This window comes from Nannobrachium achirus (genome assembly GCF_963921795.1).
Source record: "Nannobrachium achirus genome assembly, chromosome: 9".
In the NCBI taxonomy this organism is placed as follows: domain Eukaryota; kingdom Metazoa; phylum Chordata; class Actinopteri; order Myctophiformes; family Myctophidae; genus Nannobrachium; species Nannobrachium achirus.
In genome coordinates this window covers 56,718,568-56,737,323 of record NC_137818.1, presented here as the reverse complement: position 1 = coordinate 56,737,323, position 18,756 = coordinate 56,718,568, and the positions used below count along the sequence as shown (strand labels likewise).

The window sequence follows — 18,756 nt, the reverse complement described above, 5'->3', positions numbered from 1 at the left end:
AGCTCCTGGTCGCCGCCATGTTTGTTTACAAAAAGCTCAACTCTGAACTCAGGCCAACTAGAGAAACACTGGGAAATCCGATCACGCGATACAAAACGGGATTTCCCAGTGTTTCTCTAGTTGGCCTGAGTTCAGAGTTGAGCTTTTTGTAAACAAACATGGCGGCGACCAGGAGCTGGTGTAGCTCGGATATGCTAACAACAGTATGAGGGACTGAGATCGAGCGAGAAAAGTGAATTTTGAGCGAGAATAATAACCGGATTACGGAACGACCCAAAAGGTGCCGTTTTGGAGCCGTGGGGTGCAGGGGAGAAAATCGAAAATGGAACAAAATGCTGCTATGGGTCAAACAACACCTGGATCAACCCAGAAGCTTCCCGAATCATCATTTGAAAGGTAGGAAAGTCGTTTTTGACCGAAATACCCCTTTAATGACTAGTATAGTAGTATTAAAATGTAAAAAAAAATGTATGTCCAATGTAGGTATTTGTATTTAGGTTCATAGAGTCAACATGAATATATAACTAAATGTGTTTGAAATTAAATCAAAATGTTACATTTCAGGATTCCAATTAAAAAAATTACAAAAAATAATTCAGGATTCCAATTCAAAAGAAGCAAAAATAGCCGATCTACAAGCTCAAAACGCATCGCGTTTTGAGCTTGTAGATCTGCTATTTTTGCTTCTTTTGTATGAGATACTAGAATGACAAAGTAGGAAGTAGCAATATGCAATGTGGCCCTCTGGAGTGAAGGTGGAAATATAGCGGCTCTCGCCATCATCAAAGTTGCCCACCCCTGCCCTGGTCTAGTCGTAGTCTTTTGAATAAAATGTAATTTAGTTATCGTCGATGTCGGGTGAAAACTTTCTATGTCCAAATCCGCATTTTTCATTTTAAAATCCGCATTTTTTATTTAAAAAATGATTTAAACTAGTGAAAACAGCCGCTCTACAAGCACACAACGCCTCGCACCTTGTAGATCTGCTGTTTTTTTTTTTTACTTTTGTGCGACGGCCTTGTTTGATGAAGCAGGGCTTTGCTTTGCGAAAGAACGTACGCATGAAACACATTGAAACTTGGAGATACGAGGTTTCCACCCGACGATGTTATATTAGTCATGTTTTAGGCTTTTTGGGGGGCTTTTTCTGCCTTTATTGATAGTTATACAGTAGGTTGACAGGAAAAGGGGAGAGAGATGGGGGGTGACACGCAGCAAAGGTCGTCGGGATCGGGACTCAAACCCACGACACGCTGTCAGGTCGGACTACCAGCCTAGGTGCCTGGACCACTACCCTGTGGCCCAGGCCTATATTAGTCATGTTTTAGTCATCTGAAAAGTTTTAGTCCGTGGTGGTCGCTTGGGTTGTACAGTCTGCACTGGCAGAACCCAAGCTGAATTAATATAATCTTTATTTGTCAGATATATTGCTGTAATTTGAAATTCGTTCTCCGCCTTTGACCCATCTCTTGGAGCGGTGAGCTGCAGCCGTGCCGCGCTCAGGAATCAGTAATGGTGATCAACACCCCCAATTGGGCATTTTAAACTGAAGACCACATTCTTCACTGGTGGCAAGAAGAGACCAATTCACAAAAGAGGACAGGGCTATGACAGCAGCGGCTGTAATCAATCTAATAATTTGGCAATCCAGCTAAATGGACGGGCGAGTGATTACCTGCACGCCTCGGTTAAACAGACCATGTCGAGGCCGGGCCAGCGTACAGCTGTGCGTGCTTGTTGGGCGTGCACGTGCACGCACGCACACAGGCACACGTACACACGAGCACGCACGAAGGGACTAGGTGACATGCGCTGCCAATGTTTCCCTCCCCAAACATAAACAGTCGAGGCTGTGAAATTGCGGGGAGATGAATGAGTGATTCGTCCTTGCACCTGGACTCTGAGAGGAGTCACATGTTGCGTAAAGGGTTGGGTGGAGCCGACTCCCAGCTGGACCACAGCTGCACCACCACACCACACCACACCACTCCACTCCACCCCCACCCTGCTCTGCCTCTCTCTCTGGACTCCACAGGCTCCTATACTGTAGTAGCACCAGGGCTGCAACCATCCATTATTTTCATAGCAATTATTCTATCAAGGATCAAGAGGGTTTATTCGTCACTCGCTCTTACAGGTACAAGCGGCGAAATGTTGCTGTGACACTGTCCGTAAGACTGTGCTGGTAACAGCAATACAGTATATACTGTACAAGATAATCTCTCACGTCTGTCAATTCACAACCAAAGTTGTTGCAGTGTTGGTGAATATTTATTATTATGCTTTTTTTTTTTTGCCCTCAAAAGAAATCCGGTGTCTTTGAGATTGACAGGGAGTCACGGAGGCTCTGTGGACTGCCTCCAGGTACAACAATCTGTGTATGGGCAATAACAAGGCTTTTTGTATACAAGATCATTATGGATCTTCCAAATGTTTATTTCACAGATGTTCCCTTGCACATTCCAATCATCAAATGATTACCTTCGTTGTAATGTTTAGTTTAATTGCGACCGAAGGTTGCAGTTTACCATGAGAAATGTCACAGCTTGTCTCCGTGTGTGTACACATTTTTACAGTCTATGGGTTGGTTAACTTGACAGACACATCGCTGTGACATCACAGGTGATCACAGGTGACATCACCTATGTAAAAGTCCATATTATGGGTATTCCCCAGAATCCCTTTTATGCCCATATATGAAGATCCCTGATCGATACTGGCCAGATGGCCAAGGCATGGCTCATATCTGTGTATGTATGGGCATAAATGATATTGTATGCTGTGATGTCATGGGAACAACTCTAACAGAATCCCTTTTATGCCCATATATGGAGATCCCTGATGTCATCAATAATAAGCTCATATCTAACAGGACTCCATGTGGGAATGCCCATATATGGAAGAAGACAGCCCATATCTGTGCGGCTGGTTCAGACAAGGATCTCCATGTATGGGCATAAAAGGGATGTACTACATACAGTACATGGATCTCCATATATGGGTAACTGGTCCGATATATATCACTGGCCAAGAATTGGCGCCTTGAGGCGTCTTACTAGTTTATACTACACGTTGCATCCTCGACAAAACAAACAAGGTGTCATCCATACACCTTGCATAGCCATGACATGAGTTCTAAACCTGTTCTTTTTGGGAGGCGATGCAGTCAAGTATTTTTTTGTTCAAGTTTCTGTCTGTTGTGGGTTTAGGAGAGCAGAAGTAGGACGTGAGTGAGTCAGTCAATTCCAAAGGAGAACGACCACAGATCATGACCGATTCCTTTGCCCCATTGTCAGTGAAAGAATGGGCGGATTCACACTGCAATCCGTTTGATTAGAACTGATTCTGAAACCGGTTGCTGGTTCACGCTGGCCAGCATTCACATTGGCAGACCTTCTGGCCTCCCTGGAGATCACTAGCACTATACAGCCCGGTCCTATAGGTGGCGGTATGCACATAGTGTCATCAACTATGCGACATTGCTGATGGTGGTTGCCAATAAATTCAGGCACGAAAGTTGGTGTAACAATTCAATGACGCGCGACAGCGCAGTGTGGAACATTGTTGCAGTGGTCTTGGGTCTCGCACCCCCCACACCTCGACAAGACAAACAAGCCTATTTGCATATCAATTGACCTGTGTCGCTGATCTACAAGCTCACACTGACCTTGCATCCGCGACGCGTTGTGAGCTTGTAGATCTGCTATTTTCCAGGCGCATAAACGTGCAGAATGATGAGCGAGACATGCAGCGCAGCGCACGTTATTATTTTAATTATTTAATAATCAACATGGCTGAAACGCTTGTGGCTTAATATTCACATTAATGGCACGTCAAGCAGGCACAGCAGTGCACAAGCAGTGCCAAGGAATCTATAACATCGAAACAAAAGTCAGGGATAAAGGAATACTTTTAGGCTATTTTCTATCAACAGCGGTAAGTCATTTTCGGTTTGTTTTCATGGTTTAACAGTTCATGGTTTAACTTGTAGGCTAGTGCTTTCTCTTTCCGCTTTTCTTTCCCCACGGGCGACAGCGCACACACATGCATGCACGCACGCACCAAGCCCCCCCCCCCCTCCCGCTGTAAATCTGATCCCAGAGCAGCATAACCATCATCTCACAGTTACAGCCATACTTCATGTCGCTGCCTCGCGGCTAATAACGGACCTGAATCTGATCCTAGGTCAGCCTAGATTACAGTCCCGTGTTCCGAATGTTTTAACGGAGCGCCGGTTCTGGCCGTCCCGTCTCACTTTCACCCCTGCCTCAGTGCGCTGGTGCGAGACAATAAATAACTGTTCGCCAATTGCTACTTCTCCCAATTGGAAGTACATGACACCAGTCCAGCGCACCACAGTAGTAGGCTAACTGGTGATATAAAACATATAAACGAATTTTAGAAGACAGTCCTACAAGCAAGCAATCTCTCTGTGAGATGAAGTCGCTGATCCCATGGCCATGTCGACAACTGTTACCCAGTGTTTATTTGTGCCGACGGCTGACTCGTCGACATTATATGAGGTCACGTTCAACATCAATACCGTTTTTGAGGCCGGTTGCTTCACACTGCGGCTCACCGGTCTCGAGGTCGCACAATGCAGTCTCGAGACTACCTCTTGAGGTGGTTTCGAGGCTATCCGTTTCTGAGGAAGACCGCACGCTTCACACTGTCAAAACCGGTTTAAACATCTGCCAAGTAGCCTCGAGACCGGTCTCGAGACCGCAGTGTGAATCCGCCCAAGAATGTAGGACGCATTCTTCACAGAGCCACAACACTAACACTAAAATAAGATTTCTTTCAGACAAGACAAATCAGGAGGAAGCTATCTTTGTTGGAGACCTGTGTGAATCATCAGGCGTGTGTACCCTAGCTGGAGCTAGGGCTGTCGCAATGATTAGATAATCGTCTAATCGCAATTATTTGACATAATCGCAATTATTTGACATAATCGCAATTATTTTGTGATAATTGTCATAATCGTTTACATGTTGAAAAATGTGCATATATTTTCAAACATTTAAAAAATAGTGGAAATAGCAGATCTACAAGCTCACAACGCGTCGCGAGTCGACGTGTTGTGAGCTTGTAGATCAGCTATCTCCACTATTAATGTTCTTTTTAAAGTGTAAAGATGTGAGGTATGTCCTTCATTTCTTTGTATATTTAGGTTATGTGTCATGATTGCCATGTGCAACTTCAAAGCCTACAAGCCAAACAGAAATGTAATTTAAAGACAAAAACACAATTCAATCGTTAATCGCAATTATTTGAGTGACAATTAATCGCCATGTAAAATGTCCTAATCGCTGGAGCCCCCTGATTCAAAGCCAGTTTGATTATGCTTAAACCTCAACGTCACTAAAAACTAAGCTTCAGGGTTACAAAAACAAACTGAGACGACTACTACTCGGCCTTAAGCCCATGACCCACCTGGCACACTTACACCCACCCAACGCTCAGGGTAGATGACAGGGTTAAGCAAATATCAATGGGACTGGTATTTAAGATACACAGAGGGACAGTGCCCTCATACCTGTCTTAACTACTTCTACAAAGTGAGTGACCCCCACAGCCATAAACACCAGAGGGAGCACCCACGATCTGGTACCCCAAAATGACTACAAATATGGGAGAATTCTCATTCTACTGCTCTGACACCATTGATTAAAAGGATGTGAATCACTGGCCTGAACAAAAAAATCAAACCTCGGTTCGAAGTGGAGCGGTGAATCTGTGTGTGTGTGTGTGTGTGTGTGTGTGTGTGTGTGTGTGTGTGTGTGTGTGTGTGTGTGTGTGTGTGTGTGTTTGTGCCTGCACAACAGCGCCCCTCCTTTAACTTGTGTGGCCACTCAAGGTATTGCCATGCTACGGACATACCCAGCCAGCCAGCCAGCCAGCCAGCCAGCCAGCCACATAGCCAGCCAGCCACAGACATACCTGTCGATTGGGAGCGCTTTCACCGCTCCAAAAACGTCTATCAAAAGATGGTGTCATACAGTATTCTCATATAGTTTCATTTGTTGATAAAATGTCATGTATTAATGTGTTCATATTCTTTGCTCTGTTGATGAATTTATATACTTAAGGGGCACTCCACCACTTTTCAACCTATGTTCATATAATTGGTCCTCACTCAAAAATATTTTTCTCAGAGGAGGGCTGTGGGCAGGTCAGAAACCCATCGTCTTGTGACATCATCGATTGCCAATCCAGCTTATAGAAACTGCAGGCTTTCTACTCCTGAAAAGTTGCAATTTTAAAGTGGAAGCCACTGTTCTCGCGATAATAAAAATCTAAAAATGTTTTTCAAAAATATTGATTAATTTTTTGGGGGAAAATGATGATGTCACAAGACGATGGATTCTGAACTTCCCACAGCTCTCCAAGGAGACTTGGACCGAGTAGAAAAAAATTGTGATATTTTATCATGAACATTAGTGAGGACCTATTATATGAAGACAGGTTGAAAAGTGGTGAACTACTCCTTTAGTACAATTGGACCACAATGGAAACAAGTCTCGGGGACTTTATTGTGTTAGCCATTTAACCTAAATCTCTTTCTGTACCGCAGTTCTGTTTACATTTCAAACAATAAAAAACTAAATATAAAAACATTAAGTACAGTTGTTGGGGCATGGGATTGGCCTCATCTTATCGACATTAGAGATGTGCCGATTGATCGGTGAGTGATCGCGATCGGCCGATAATGCCTCTATCGGTTTTGATCGGTATCGGCTTTGCCGATCTACAAGGACCTCAGCCTGCAATCTCCTAATGTTTATACTTAATATACAATGTCAATGTTTAGTAAGAAGAATCGTTAAATATATAAATGCTGCTACAGTAACACAATAAATAGAAGAATGTATGGATTTGGCGCTGTGATCGGGAGTATCGGCAGATACTGATTCCAGTTGATCGGTGATCGGTATCGGCCCCGAAAATCGCAATCGGAGCATCTCTAATCGACATAGAAAGGACCTTTGACGCTACGACTCACCCTGCTCTTTGATCTGCCGGATCTGCCGCACCGTCTCCTTGAGGATGGCACACTTGTCGGGCTTGACGTTGAAGCTGTCGATGTCACTGAGGTTGGCGGAGATCAGCTCAGCCAGCTCCTCGATGTACTTGCTCTCCTGCTCTCGCCGCCTCCTCTCACACCTTCAGAGGGACGACAACAACATGTGGGAGATGAGGAGACGCGCGGCGTACTTCTACCAGGGACGTGCAGAGAATGTTAGAGAGGCAGGGGCTTAAATGTCTAAAAGGGCCTTTTGGTGAAAATATCGAAAATTTCATGGAATTCTTTCAACATAAGATCCTGCATTCAAGTTCAGGAGAGTTTGGACAAGGCAATTCTCTTGAATGCCGCCTTCAGGTATGGCATGGAAAGGAGGGCATTTGCATTTCTTTTACCATAGTAAAAGTAAGCCATTTACCATGAGAGGGAGTGGGTTGTTGGCTGATTTACCACTGTTTCAGGGTTGTGGCACGAGGCGAAACCGAGTGCCAAACAACCCTGAAACAGTGGTAAATCAGCCAACAACCCACGACCCTCGAATGGTAAATTGCTTTTCTACCACTTCTACCATATAAATGAGAGAAAACACAGTTGTAACTTGCATTGATCTTGGAAATGTTACAACTGCAACACAACAGTGGACGGGGTCCATGAGCCAACTCAAGGTTGTTGACTGATTTACCACTGTTTTAAGCCAATCAGAATCCAGTATCTGAACATGTGACCACAAAAAGTGGTAGAAACTGCATTTATGGTCTGGAAAGGGCACTTTTTACAGACGGATAAAAGGGCAGGGGCTCAAGCCCCCTTTGATGTCTATGTGTGCACGTGCCTTGTACTTTTACTCAAACAATGTTGTGTTCTACAGGGAGTGGTTCTCAACGTGGGGTCCGGGGACCCCCAGTGATATAGTCAATCAGCTGACTGATTGATAGTTATGAGCCAAATTGACCCTTGGGGTCTGAAACTCAGAGAGTGCCTTTTAAAGAGTTAAGGGGGATTTAACTTTAAAACACGGCTGGGGTCATTTTTGCATCTACCCTAACTTTTGTGTGCACCACAGACAGTTTTAAAGTAGCTTGATACAATATATTTAGATATTTGATACTCATTTGATCAGACAAGCCCCTCTTCTATGTAAGCCACTTCAACTTGAAAACACACATCCCTGCTTCTGGTTAATGTTATTGTCCTAATGATTGTGGAGATCAGATAGCTTTTGGTTCATGCATGGATTTCACTGGATTTCATGTATGGACGTACAGGACCTCCTTGATGCAACATTAAATTACATAAAATAGGAACACAATGAAATAACCTTTTAATTAAAAAAATGAAGGTCCTCTTAGTCTTCTTCACACGATGGTACTCACCCCAGGCCAGGTGTGTCGCAAGTGGAGAGCTTGCGTTTACGGTTTTCAGAGCTCAGAGGGTCCATGGATGTGTCCCCCAGTCCACTCATCATGTACACATATCAGCACCTGGAGGGAAAAAGACAAAACACAACGGGTTGACAAGGACCATAAAGCTGACACATCCAATCCTTAAGTCAGGGGTCTTCAACATTTTCAGGCCAAGGACCCCTTAGTTGAGAGAGAGATGAAGCAGGGGCCCCCACAACCTTTTCAGAGATTCCATATAGTTTCATCGTTTGACAGCACAATCATCAATGTGTTTTGGACTCATGTCAATCTGTGTTTTCAGATTTTTACTCTTGAACCGTCAATACTTAATAAACTTGACCTTTCACTCTGTACTTAGTCTGCTCTTTTTCCCCTCTACACCAAACCTCTTTGCGAGGCGTTGTGAGCTTGTAGATCGGCTATTTTCGGCTAAAAGAATATGGACGCTAGGGTTCAAGTGGTTAATATAAAAAAGGAGAAAAAAGTCACACAAAGATTTGGAGGACCCCCTGCAGTAACTCTGAGGACCCCGAGTTGAAGACCCCTGCCTTAAGTGTTCCATTTGTGCAGTCTTTGGTGGCAACGCTGCAATCCATAACGTTGCGATTAGTTAAAATTGTTATTTATTCATTGAAATAAATTCTGTGTTGCTGCTTTTACTCAACACTCACTGGGATTCTGCATGTACCGCACAGCTGCCAGCTCCTTGGTTGACAAAGAGGGCTCGTGCATGTGATATTGTGTTTGTTGGGTATGTGTGCATATACTGTATGTGTTTGCTGGCACACAGACACACACACACACACACAGACACACACACACACACACACACACACACACACACACACACACAGACACAGACACAGACACAGACACAGACACAGACACAGACACAGACACAGACACACACAGACACACACACACACACACACACACACACACACACACACACACACACAGACACAGACACAGACACAGACACAGACACAGACACACACACACACACACACACACACACACACAGACACACAGACACACACACACACACACACACACACACACACACACACAGACACACACACACACACACACACACACACACACACACAGGATTAGCAGTGTCTCTGACGGTAAGCCACGCCGTACAAGTAACCCTGTTAGACAGCCTCCTGCCTCCCACAATGCATCACTTTCTGTCTACAGGAAGTGGGCTGTTAAAGGTGGACGAGAGGAGATGAGAGGGCAGAGGGGAGGGGAGGAGAGGAGAGGAGAGGAGAGGAGAGGAGAGGAGAGGAGAGGAGAGGAGAGGAGAGGAGAGGAGAGGAGAGGAGAGGAGAGGAGAGGAGAGGAGAGGAGAGGCAGAAGCCGGTGCTGTGAAGCATGTTCTGATTGGTCACTTTCTTTCGCCACAGTGACAGCAGCTGACACTGGGGAAAGGTGAGGGCGGGAGAGAGAGCAAGAGAGAGAGGGAGAGCGAGAGAGAGAGAGGGAGGGAGGGAGAGAGAGAGAGAGAGAGAGGGAGGGAGGGAGGGAGAGAGAGAGAGAGAGCTATCATTTTATTGTTGCATTATATCGTCGTTGTTGGGTAAAAACCTTGTATGTCCAAAACCGTTTGTTTTGTATTTATCATTTTAAAAATGATTTAAACTAGTGAAAACAGACGATCTACAAGCACTTGTGCTTGTAGATCTGCTGTTTTCACTACTATTGTGCGACGGCCTTGTATGATGAAGCAGGGCTTTGCTTTGCGAAAGAACGTACACATTTGAAACCTGGAGATACAAGGTTTCCACCCGAAAATGACGATATTGTGTACTTATTTTAGATTACAGCTGTTTATGCCTAATCACCTTGGCAATACCGTTTCTAAACTTCGGTGCCAAATCTGCCAATAAAGCTCGTCATCAGAGAAGGAGAGAGGGAGACAAAACGACGGGGGAGGGAGGGAGGACGGGTGGAGGAAGGGGGAGGGAGGGAGTTATGGGGAGATAGATCTGCAAGGGAGGGGGGAGAATGGGAAGAAAATAAAGGTGAGCGAGTGAACAAGACAATAGACAACGGTAGAGAGCATGCAGAGAGTAGGGATGGGACGATACGCGATATTATCGTTCATCATGATAAAAAACACGAAAATCTTATCGTGGAGATTTAATTTATCGTGATATCATCCTCCGTCATGCACTGGGATCAATTCATCCTTTATTTGCCGAGCTGCATATCCGTTACCACTTAAACCTTCTATAATTGGTAAAAGGTACTTAGAATATACGTACTTGATACAGTCTTTTTTTCACTCTCTACCAAATGTCTTTGCCAAAAAATAGCCGATCTACAAGCTCACAACGCGTCGCGTTTGCGACGCGTTGAGAGCTTGTAGATCTGCTATTTTTTGGCAAATGTTCCGCCCCAGGATAATGTATTATGATTATCGCGATGATATCGTATATCGCGATTTCTTTTGTCACAATAATCGTGATATGAAATGTTCATATCGACCCATCCCTAGTAGAGAGAGAGAGAGAGAGAATGCAGGTGAGAGGGAAGGAAAACGACGGGGGAAGTGTGGGGGGGGGGGGGGGGGAGTGATGGGGGAATCAGAGCGAATAGAAGGTAGGGGGAGGGAGAGAGAGGGAGAAAGCAAAAAGGAGGGAGCGGAGAAGAAACAGAGAGATAAAGGTGTGAGAAAGAAGGGGGAGGGGAAGGAAGGGAGGAACACACATGGTCCAATGTGAGGTTGTATGTGCAGGGGTGTCGCACCAAATCCTGGGCCCTGGGCTCACATTTTGTGCCTTAACTATTGAAAAATAGCAGATATACAAGCTCGCAGCGTGGCACCGAGACTGACCGAGTGCCGCGCTGCTTATTTTTGAAAAATCGTGAACATTTGTGCACGTCTTTGAATATTTCAAATCCTTTTTTTGAAAAACCTATGTTTCTATGTCAGTGGTGCTCAAGCCTTTTCATGTGAAGGACCCACAATATCATGTGTATTTAGCCATGGACCCCCATCTCAAAATATTTAGTTCCAGGGACCCCCCCAGAAGCAAAATTTGAGTTACAAATGTTCGCTTAAAAATTACATCTATTCAAAGACTTGCACACGTTTTCACGACTTTTTCAAAAATAGTAGATCTACAAGCTCAGTGCCGCACTGTGATCTGCTATTTTTCAATAGCTAAAGCATAAAATAGGTCCCTCCACCTTGGGCCCTGGTAACTCAGTCCCACTGTTCCCCCCCTTGTGACGCCCCTGACAGTACGCGCGTGTGCGCGCACACACGCGCACGCACACACACACACGCACACGCACACACGCACACGCACACACACACGGGGGGAGAGATGAGTAGTATTCCTCTTAACCTTCACAGCCAGTGCAGTGTTTTCTTTGCATTGATTACATGGTTATCCTCTGACCAGAGAGAGACCGCTGCCGCTTGCCTCTTCTGCATCGCAAATCAGGCCAAACGGACGCCGCCCGCCCGCCCGCCTCGGCAGCCACCGTTATTTAATCACCCAGGCATCAACGTCTCTCCCACATCTCCTTGACAGATTAGAAACAAACCATGAAATATACCTGATTGCTTTCTCTCTTTACGGTTGCGTGCGTGTGTGTGTGTGTGTGTGTGTGTGTGTGTGTGTGTGTGTGTGTGTGTGTGTGTGTGTGTGTGTCTCCAAGTTTCACATTTGTACAATTTTCGCAAAGTAAAGCCCTGCTTCATCATACAAGGCCGTCGCACTAATACTTTTCACTAACACTAGTGAAAACAGCTGATCTACAAGCACACAACGCCTCGCGGCGCGAGGCGTTGTGTGCTTGTAGATCGGCTGTTTTCACTAGTTTAATTCATTTTAGAAAATGACAAATACAAAACAAACGGTTTTGGACATACAAGGTTTCCACCCGACAACGACGGCATATTTTAATCCTCTTGTCGCGCACGCGCGCTCTGTGTTGTTTCCCCAACGTTCTCCCGTCTGATTGAAAGCATGAGAGCGCGCACGCACGCACGCACGCACGGGGCGGTAGAATGTACCTTTCTCACCGAGCCAGAATCAATATGGAGCTAGCTTTCATTTCTTTTTGGCTCGGAGAGAGAGTGAGGAAGAGGGGAGCCACGAGTGTATTCCCATCCAAGACAACAATGGGGAATACTCATGAATACCAACTCCAGAAGCTCCACGCATGAAGACGCTTCGCTCAGGAGGAAGACACACGCCGTTCCTCTCACTTCCATCCCACGCAAACTCACACTTTCTTTCAAATCACTCTTTTAAAACCCATTCAGAACGGGTACACAGTATTGTCTATCATTATTTTATGCTTTAACTATTGAAAAATAGCAGATATACAAGCTCACAGCACGGCACCGAGTGCCGCGCTGCGAGCTTGTAGATCTGCTATTTTTGAAAAATCGTGAAAATTAGAATTTTGACCCGATTCTATAAGTGTCTTTTGAATCCTTCTAAGGTTTTTTGAAAAACCTATGTTTCTATGTCAGCAATCTGGCCAGCCATCGTCAAAGAAAAGGTCCTTTTCACTTGAACTGGAGCTCAGTTAGTCTGTTCTTGAGAGACTACTATGTCAGTGGTTCTCAAACCTTTTCATGTGAGGGACCCCCAAAATGATATTTATTTGGCCACGGACCCCCTCAAAATATTTAGTTCCAGGGACCCCCCAGAAGCAAAATTTGAGTTACAAATGTTTGCTTTGAAAATACATATATTCAAAGATTTGCACACATTTGCATGACTTTTTCCAAAAAATAGCAGATCTACAAGCTCACAGCGCGGTACTCGGTGCCGCGCTGTGAGCTTGTATATCTGCTATTTTTCACTGGTTAAAGCATCCACTAATTCTAGGCCTAAATGGGTTAATCTCTCCCTTGAGTGCCGTGCAGTACTGTCTATCCGTCTGTCTGTCTGTCTTTCTGTCCGGTCCCTCAATTTGTCTCATTCGTTACCTCCGCTTACCCGCCTATCTCGCCGCGTCGTCTGTCTAACTGTCTGAACTGTCTGCCTGTCGCTCATCTTATAACGCCAACCTCCAGCCCCGCTGTCGTCTGATGAAACCTGCCACCGGGGAGACGGGGAGGAGAAGATGGAGGAGAGAGAGAGAGAGAGACATGGGAGGGATCAGAACTTGAAGAGCTAAAAAGGAAAAAAAGTGTTCGTTTGAGCGAAAACTCTCTCTGCCTTCCCTACTCTATTGATCTATCCTGGCCGCCCGCTTGCCTGCCTGCCTGCCTGCCTGCCTGCCTGCCTCCATGCATGTATGCCTGCCTGCCTGCCTGCCCGCCCGTCTGCCCGCCTATTGATGGAGTTCTCAAAGGAGAGTGCTCTAATTGCAGAGTGAATGAGGCGGCCCCAGAGAATGGTTGATTAGGAGGGCTGCTGAATGCCCCAGGGAAATGGGTCACCTCCAGCCTGCCGGCGCGGGCTGCCCGCTTTTTCCAGTGCAGGGGAGAAAAGTCAATTACACGCCACAGGCAGTGGGGGGGGGGGGGGGGGGGGGGGACTGGTGGCATAGAGGCAGCAAGCGGGGTCTTTGGTGGTGGGCACAATATAGCAGCGGAGATGAGAGGAGAGGAGGGTTTGAGGTAGGGCCGTATTATATCGAGAACATGTGTGATGGCTGTGATCAGGGGCGTTATAAGGGTCGGAAAGTGGGACTGAGTTACTAGGGCCCAAGTGACCTGGAAAATTCCAGGGCCTGGAATTATTTTATACTTTAGCTAGAATAGCAGATATACAAGCTCACAGCGTGGCACCGAGTGCCGCGCTGCGAGCTTGTAGATCTTCCATTTTTGAAAAGTCGTGAAAATCTGTGCAAATCTTTGAATATATGAATTTTTTAAGCGAACATTTGTAACTCAAGATTTTGCTTGCGTCCCTGGAGCTCAATATTTTGAGATGGGGGTCTGTGGCCAAATTCATATAATTTTGGAGGTCCTTCACATGAAAAGGTTTGAGAACCACCTGATATAAAAACAAAGGTTTAAAAAAAAAAAAAGAGAGATTTGAAATATTCAAAGACTTTTTCCCAATTTTTTAAAAATAGCAGATCTACAAGCTCGCAGCTTGTATATCTGCTATTTTTCAATAGTTAAAGCACAAAATGTGAGTGAATCCTTGTACCCAGGGCCCAGAATTTGGTGCAACGCCCCTGGGTGTGATACCGAGACGGCGATGTGAGTATGTAACAAAAGCGTACAATTTCAAATGTCTCTCTGGCTGCAATACAAGCGTCGATCGTAAAGAAGTCAACTCTGTCTCTCTGTTATTTTGTGTTTCAACACAACATATCACACATGACACAGGAGTTGTCATTGATGTATCTGTCCGTTTGTGCCCGATGAGTGCATGAGTAATCTCCCATGTAAGTTCCCAGGTATTCGTTTAATTCGCCCCCATCTGCCCAATTGTAACGGACGCTGATGAACGGCGGCGCTCTGCGAGAGATAAAAACAGAAAGTAATATTTGAACGGAGCCATGCCCCGTATCAGTGCTACCAACAACAAGCATTCATATCTGCTCCCATCAGATATGATATTATGTCTGTCAAGTTTGTGAAAGCGGTATATTCTTCTGCTGTCTGAATCCCGGGCCTCTTTGATATCTCAGCCCTCTGCGATGTGTTTATTGTGGAGATTCATATAACGACGACGATAAAAATGCAATACATTGTGCGGCACTAGATCGTCAAATCCTCAGTGTTAATCTATACATTTTGTACAGGCAGAAAAGTGAGCTAGTCACAGTAATGCTGGAAAATGACCATGAGACCAATCTATTCCACATGCCATACAGTCAAGTATTGATTCATTGATTGACTGATTGATTACATTTATGTGATAGCACATAGAAAATCTAATCTAATCGAACAACATGTTAAAGGTATATTCAGTGATTGTATTTCATTCAAATAAAAATACAATTGGTACATTTTCCATTCATTCTCCTCATTAGAATGTGTGCTGACCATATAAGGACTTCCACCATGGCCCGGGTTACGAGCATAGCTAGATTTGGTTTTCAGAGGTGGCCAGCCAGTCCTCGACCAATCAGGGTAGAGTATGGCCGTAGTTATGTTATGATGTTTAGTTATGATGGTCAAAATAAAGGTTTTGAGAACCACAGTTGCTCTGAATTAAGAACGTCTGCTAAATGCCTTGATTGTAAACTACTGAACTCATAAAATGCCACAGTCTCGTAGTAAATCAGTTTCATAGATATCCTGAAGCTGGAGACGTAGGCCTACCGATATTCAGTGATTGGGTCTAATGATCAAAACGAGAACATTATATTGGTGTAAAAAATCTATAAAAAACTAAACATTTCCACGCTGTAAGGCCAGTAAGGGAGAAGATGACCCCCGGCCACTTTCATTATCACTGAATACACCTTTAAAGTCTTAAGGTGCGTTTTTTCATTGCGTTTTGTAAATCCGAAATCTGCAAAAACATTTTTTTTTCAGGTAAAGGGGAGAGAGAAGACAGAGAAAGCAGGAACCCAGTGGCGACAGCTGCTAAATCGGGAAAAAGATCTACCAGGGTTCGAAAATAATGAATACGGAAGAAATAACGGTCGGCAGTGTGCAAACGCGATTGACATAACGTGAGGTAGATTTATTTATTTACCTGCTCCAAAATTCGTGCCGATATTCGGCCCAAAAAACGCAGCAGTGTTCAAAGACCTTTACTGTGTAACATTCATTTTAGTAGTCTTTTGGAGGCAACTCTGGTAGCGGTGTTGTCGTTGCGACGTCTGTATATGGCCATTAGAAACGCGATTCCCAGATTTCAGGAAATAACAAAACCGCGGAAGGACTGCTCCAAAACGAATGTTGCTGTGTCCTAGCGCCGAGGAAATTTTGGAAAGCATTACTAGGGCTGTCATAATTATTACATAATCATCTAATCGCAATTATTTGAGGTAATCACAATTATTTTGTATAATCGTCATAATCGTTTCCATGTTGAGAAATGTTCATATAGTTTCAAACACTTTAAAAAAGTGGTGGAAATAGCAGATTTACAAGCTCACAACGCTTGCAGATATTTCCACTATCAATGTTCTTTTTTAAGTATAAAGTTGTCAAATATGTCAGTCATTTATTTGTATATTTAGGTTATGTGTCATATCTACCATGTGCAACTTCAAAGCCTAAAAGCCAAACAGAAATGTAATTGTCAACGACAAATACACAATTAAATCGTTAATCGCGATTATTTGAGTGACAATTAATCGTCGTGTAAAATATCATAATCGTGACAGCCCTGAGCATTACTATAGCAAAGTGTAGCATTTCACTTCGCCTTTCTGTCTTGGCTGGTTCTGTTCCCCACAAAAGATAACTTCTTCATTTGAAACAGTCGCACGGCATGACTTTAAAGTGACATGGCATTTCCATCATGTACCTGTCTGCCTCTCCTGACAATCATTTATTCATGCACTCGCTACCTACAGTATGTGCCCTCATGTTCTCATTAAAGACTATATAGATGGCATCATATGTATAGTTAATGATGGCTACAAGGCATGAATACAGTGCCAGGCAGTTAATCAGAGTGGTAAGTACTAGACACGTGACGCTCCGCCCCTCTCACGGATAACTCTGATAGCACGGATCTGGAAGCTAGCGGAGAATAAAGCTCCTTGCTCATCAAGCCGTGGGGGGGGGGGGGGGGGGGGCTTCCGTTCTTTTACTGACACATAAGGGTATGTGCATGTGCACTCACATTCTCACGCACGCAGGGGCGTCACAAGTGTGTGGGGGGGGGGGGGGGGGGGGAGTGGATCTGAGTTACTAGGGCCCAAGGTGGAGGGGCCTGGAATTGTGTTTTACTTTAGCTATTGAAAAATAGCAGATATATCTGCTATCGTGAAAATGTGTGCAAATCTATTTTTTAAGCAAACATTTGCAACTCAAAATTTGCTTCTGGGGAGTCCCTGGAACTAATTATTTTGAGATGGGGATACGTGGCCAAATGCATATCATTTTGGGGGTCCTTCACATGAAAATCACTGACATAGAAACTTCTGAGGGATTTGAAATATTCAAAGACTTAAGTGTTCACGATTTTTCAAAAATAGCAGATCTACAAGCTCGCAGCGCAGCACTCGGTGCCGCGCTGTGAGCTTGTATATCTGCTATTTTTCAATAGTTAAAGCACACCATAATAATCCTTGTACCCAGGGCCCAGAATTTAGTGTGACACCCCTGCACGCACGTGCACGCAAGCAAGCACGCAAGCACGCACGCACATCATACTGTACAGATGCACATCAAGCCTCCCTTGAGGGGCGGGTCATGTTAACCTACAGTATCAGTGATCCCTCTGGGTATGCGTTCGGGGCTGAGCCTACGCTCAAGGTTAAAACCCCTGGCGTCGTCGTGCTGCCTCGCCATTAGCATTCGCTCCTGAAAACGGGATTTAACAGAGTTATATGCGACTCGCCCAGGTTTACCGACTCTGTGGAATCTCCTGGGCTCGAGCTGCATACTCTTCAGCTACAGTTTGGGATGGGACGATACGCGTTATTATCGTTTATCGGGATAAAAAAACACGATAATCGTAACGTGGAGATTTCATTTATCGTGATATCGTGCTACGTCATGCACTGGGATCAATTCACCTTTTATTTGCCGAGGGTTTAAGTACCACTTAAAGCCTCTATAATTGGTAAAAGGTTCTTATATACGTACTTGATACAGTCTTTTTTTTCACTATTTATCAAATGTCAAATGCCCAAAAAATAGCCGATCTACAAGCTGGATTTTGATTATCGCGATAATATCGTAAATCGCGATTTCTTTTGTCACAATAATCGTGATGTGACATTTTCATATCGTCCCATCCCTAGCTACAGTGCGGCAGAACCTGCCAGCGAACCCCAGGGACCGGTAGCCCACAGGGAGGGGAAGGTAATCAATGCTCACTTCTTGGTCCCCACATAAAAATCATAAAGGTAGGCTTGAAGACCAGAGGCAGCAATGTCATCAGCACCTAAGCGGCTTATCCATTCAATCTCACTCCGCATGAGATAAAGACCAAGATAGAATACCATATATTGCGATGCGTTACAAATACGACTTCATTAAGCTCTGCGCTTGGGCTAGTTTAGTGACTTGGAATTAATGCAGGAGATGCTGAAAGACAGAAAGAGAGAGGTAGAGAGGAGTAGATAAAACAGACAGGTTGAGTGAGCAAGCATGCAGGGTAGGGTCATAGGAGGGGCGAGGTGAGATGTCCTCCTATTCAGGTCGATATTGTGAATAGCATCTGCTTGACGGTTCATTCTTTCGACGCGGGTGAATGTTAACCT

At 44.7% G+C, this 18,756-nt stretch overlaps 1 protein-coding gene across 1 annotated transcript in view; it reads right to left on the bottom strand.

The window, feature by feature from the left end:
- LOC308291709 (nuclear receptor coactivator 3-like) overlaps positions 1-18,756 on the bottom strand; it is a 129,506-nt gene that overhangs the window by 42,547 nt on the left and 68,203 nt on the right. The window contains exons 3-4 of the mRNA XM_080733832.1: positions 8,398-8,505; positions 7,004-7,164 (exon numbers count right to left, since the gene is read on the bottom strand). Of these exons, the coding sequence (XP_080589958.1) occupies positions 7,004-7,164; positions 8,398-8,489 (253 nt within the window). The 5' untranslated portion in view covers positions 8,490-8,505. The remainder of the gene's footprint in view (positions 1-7,003; positions 7,165-8,397; positions 8,506-18,756) is intronic.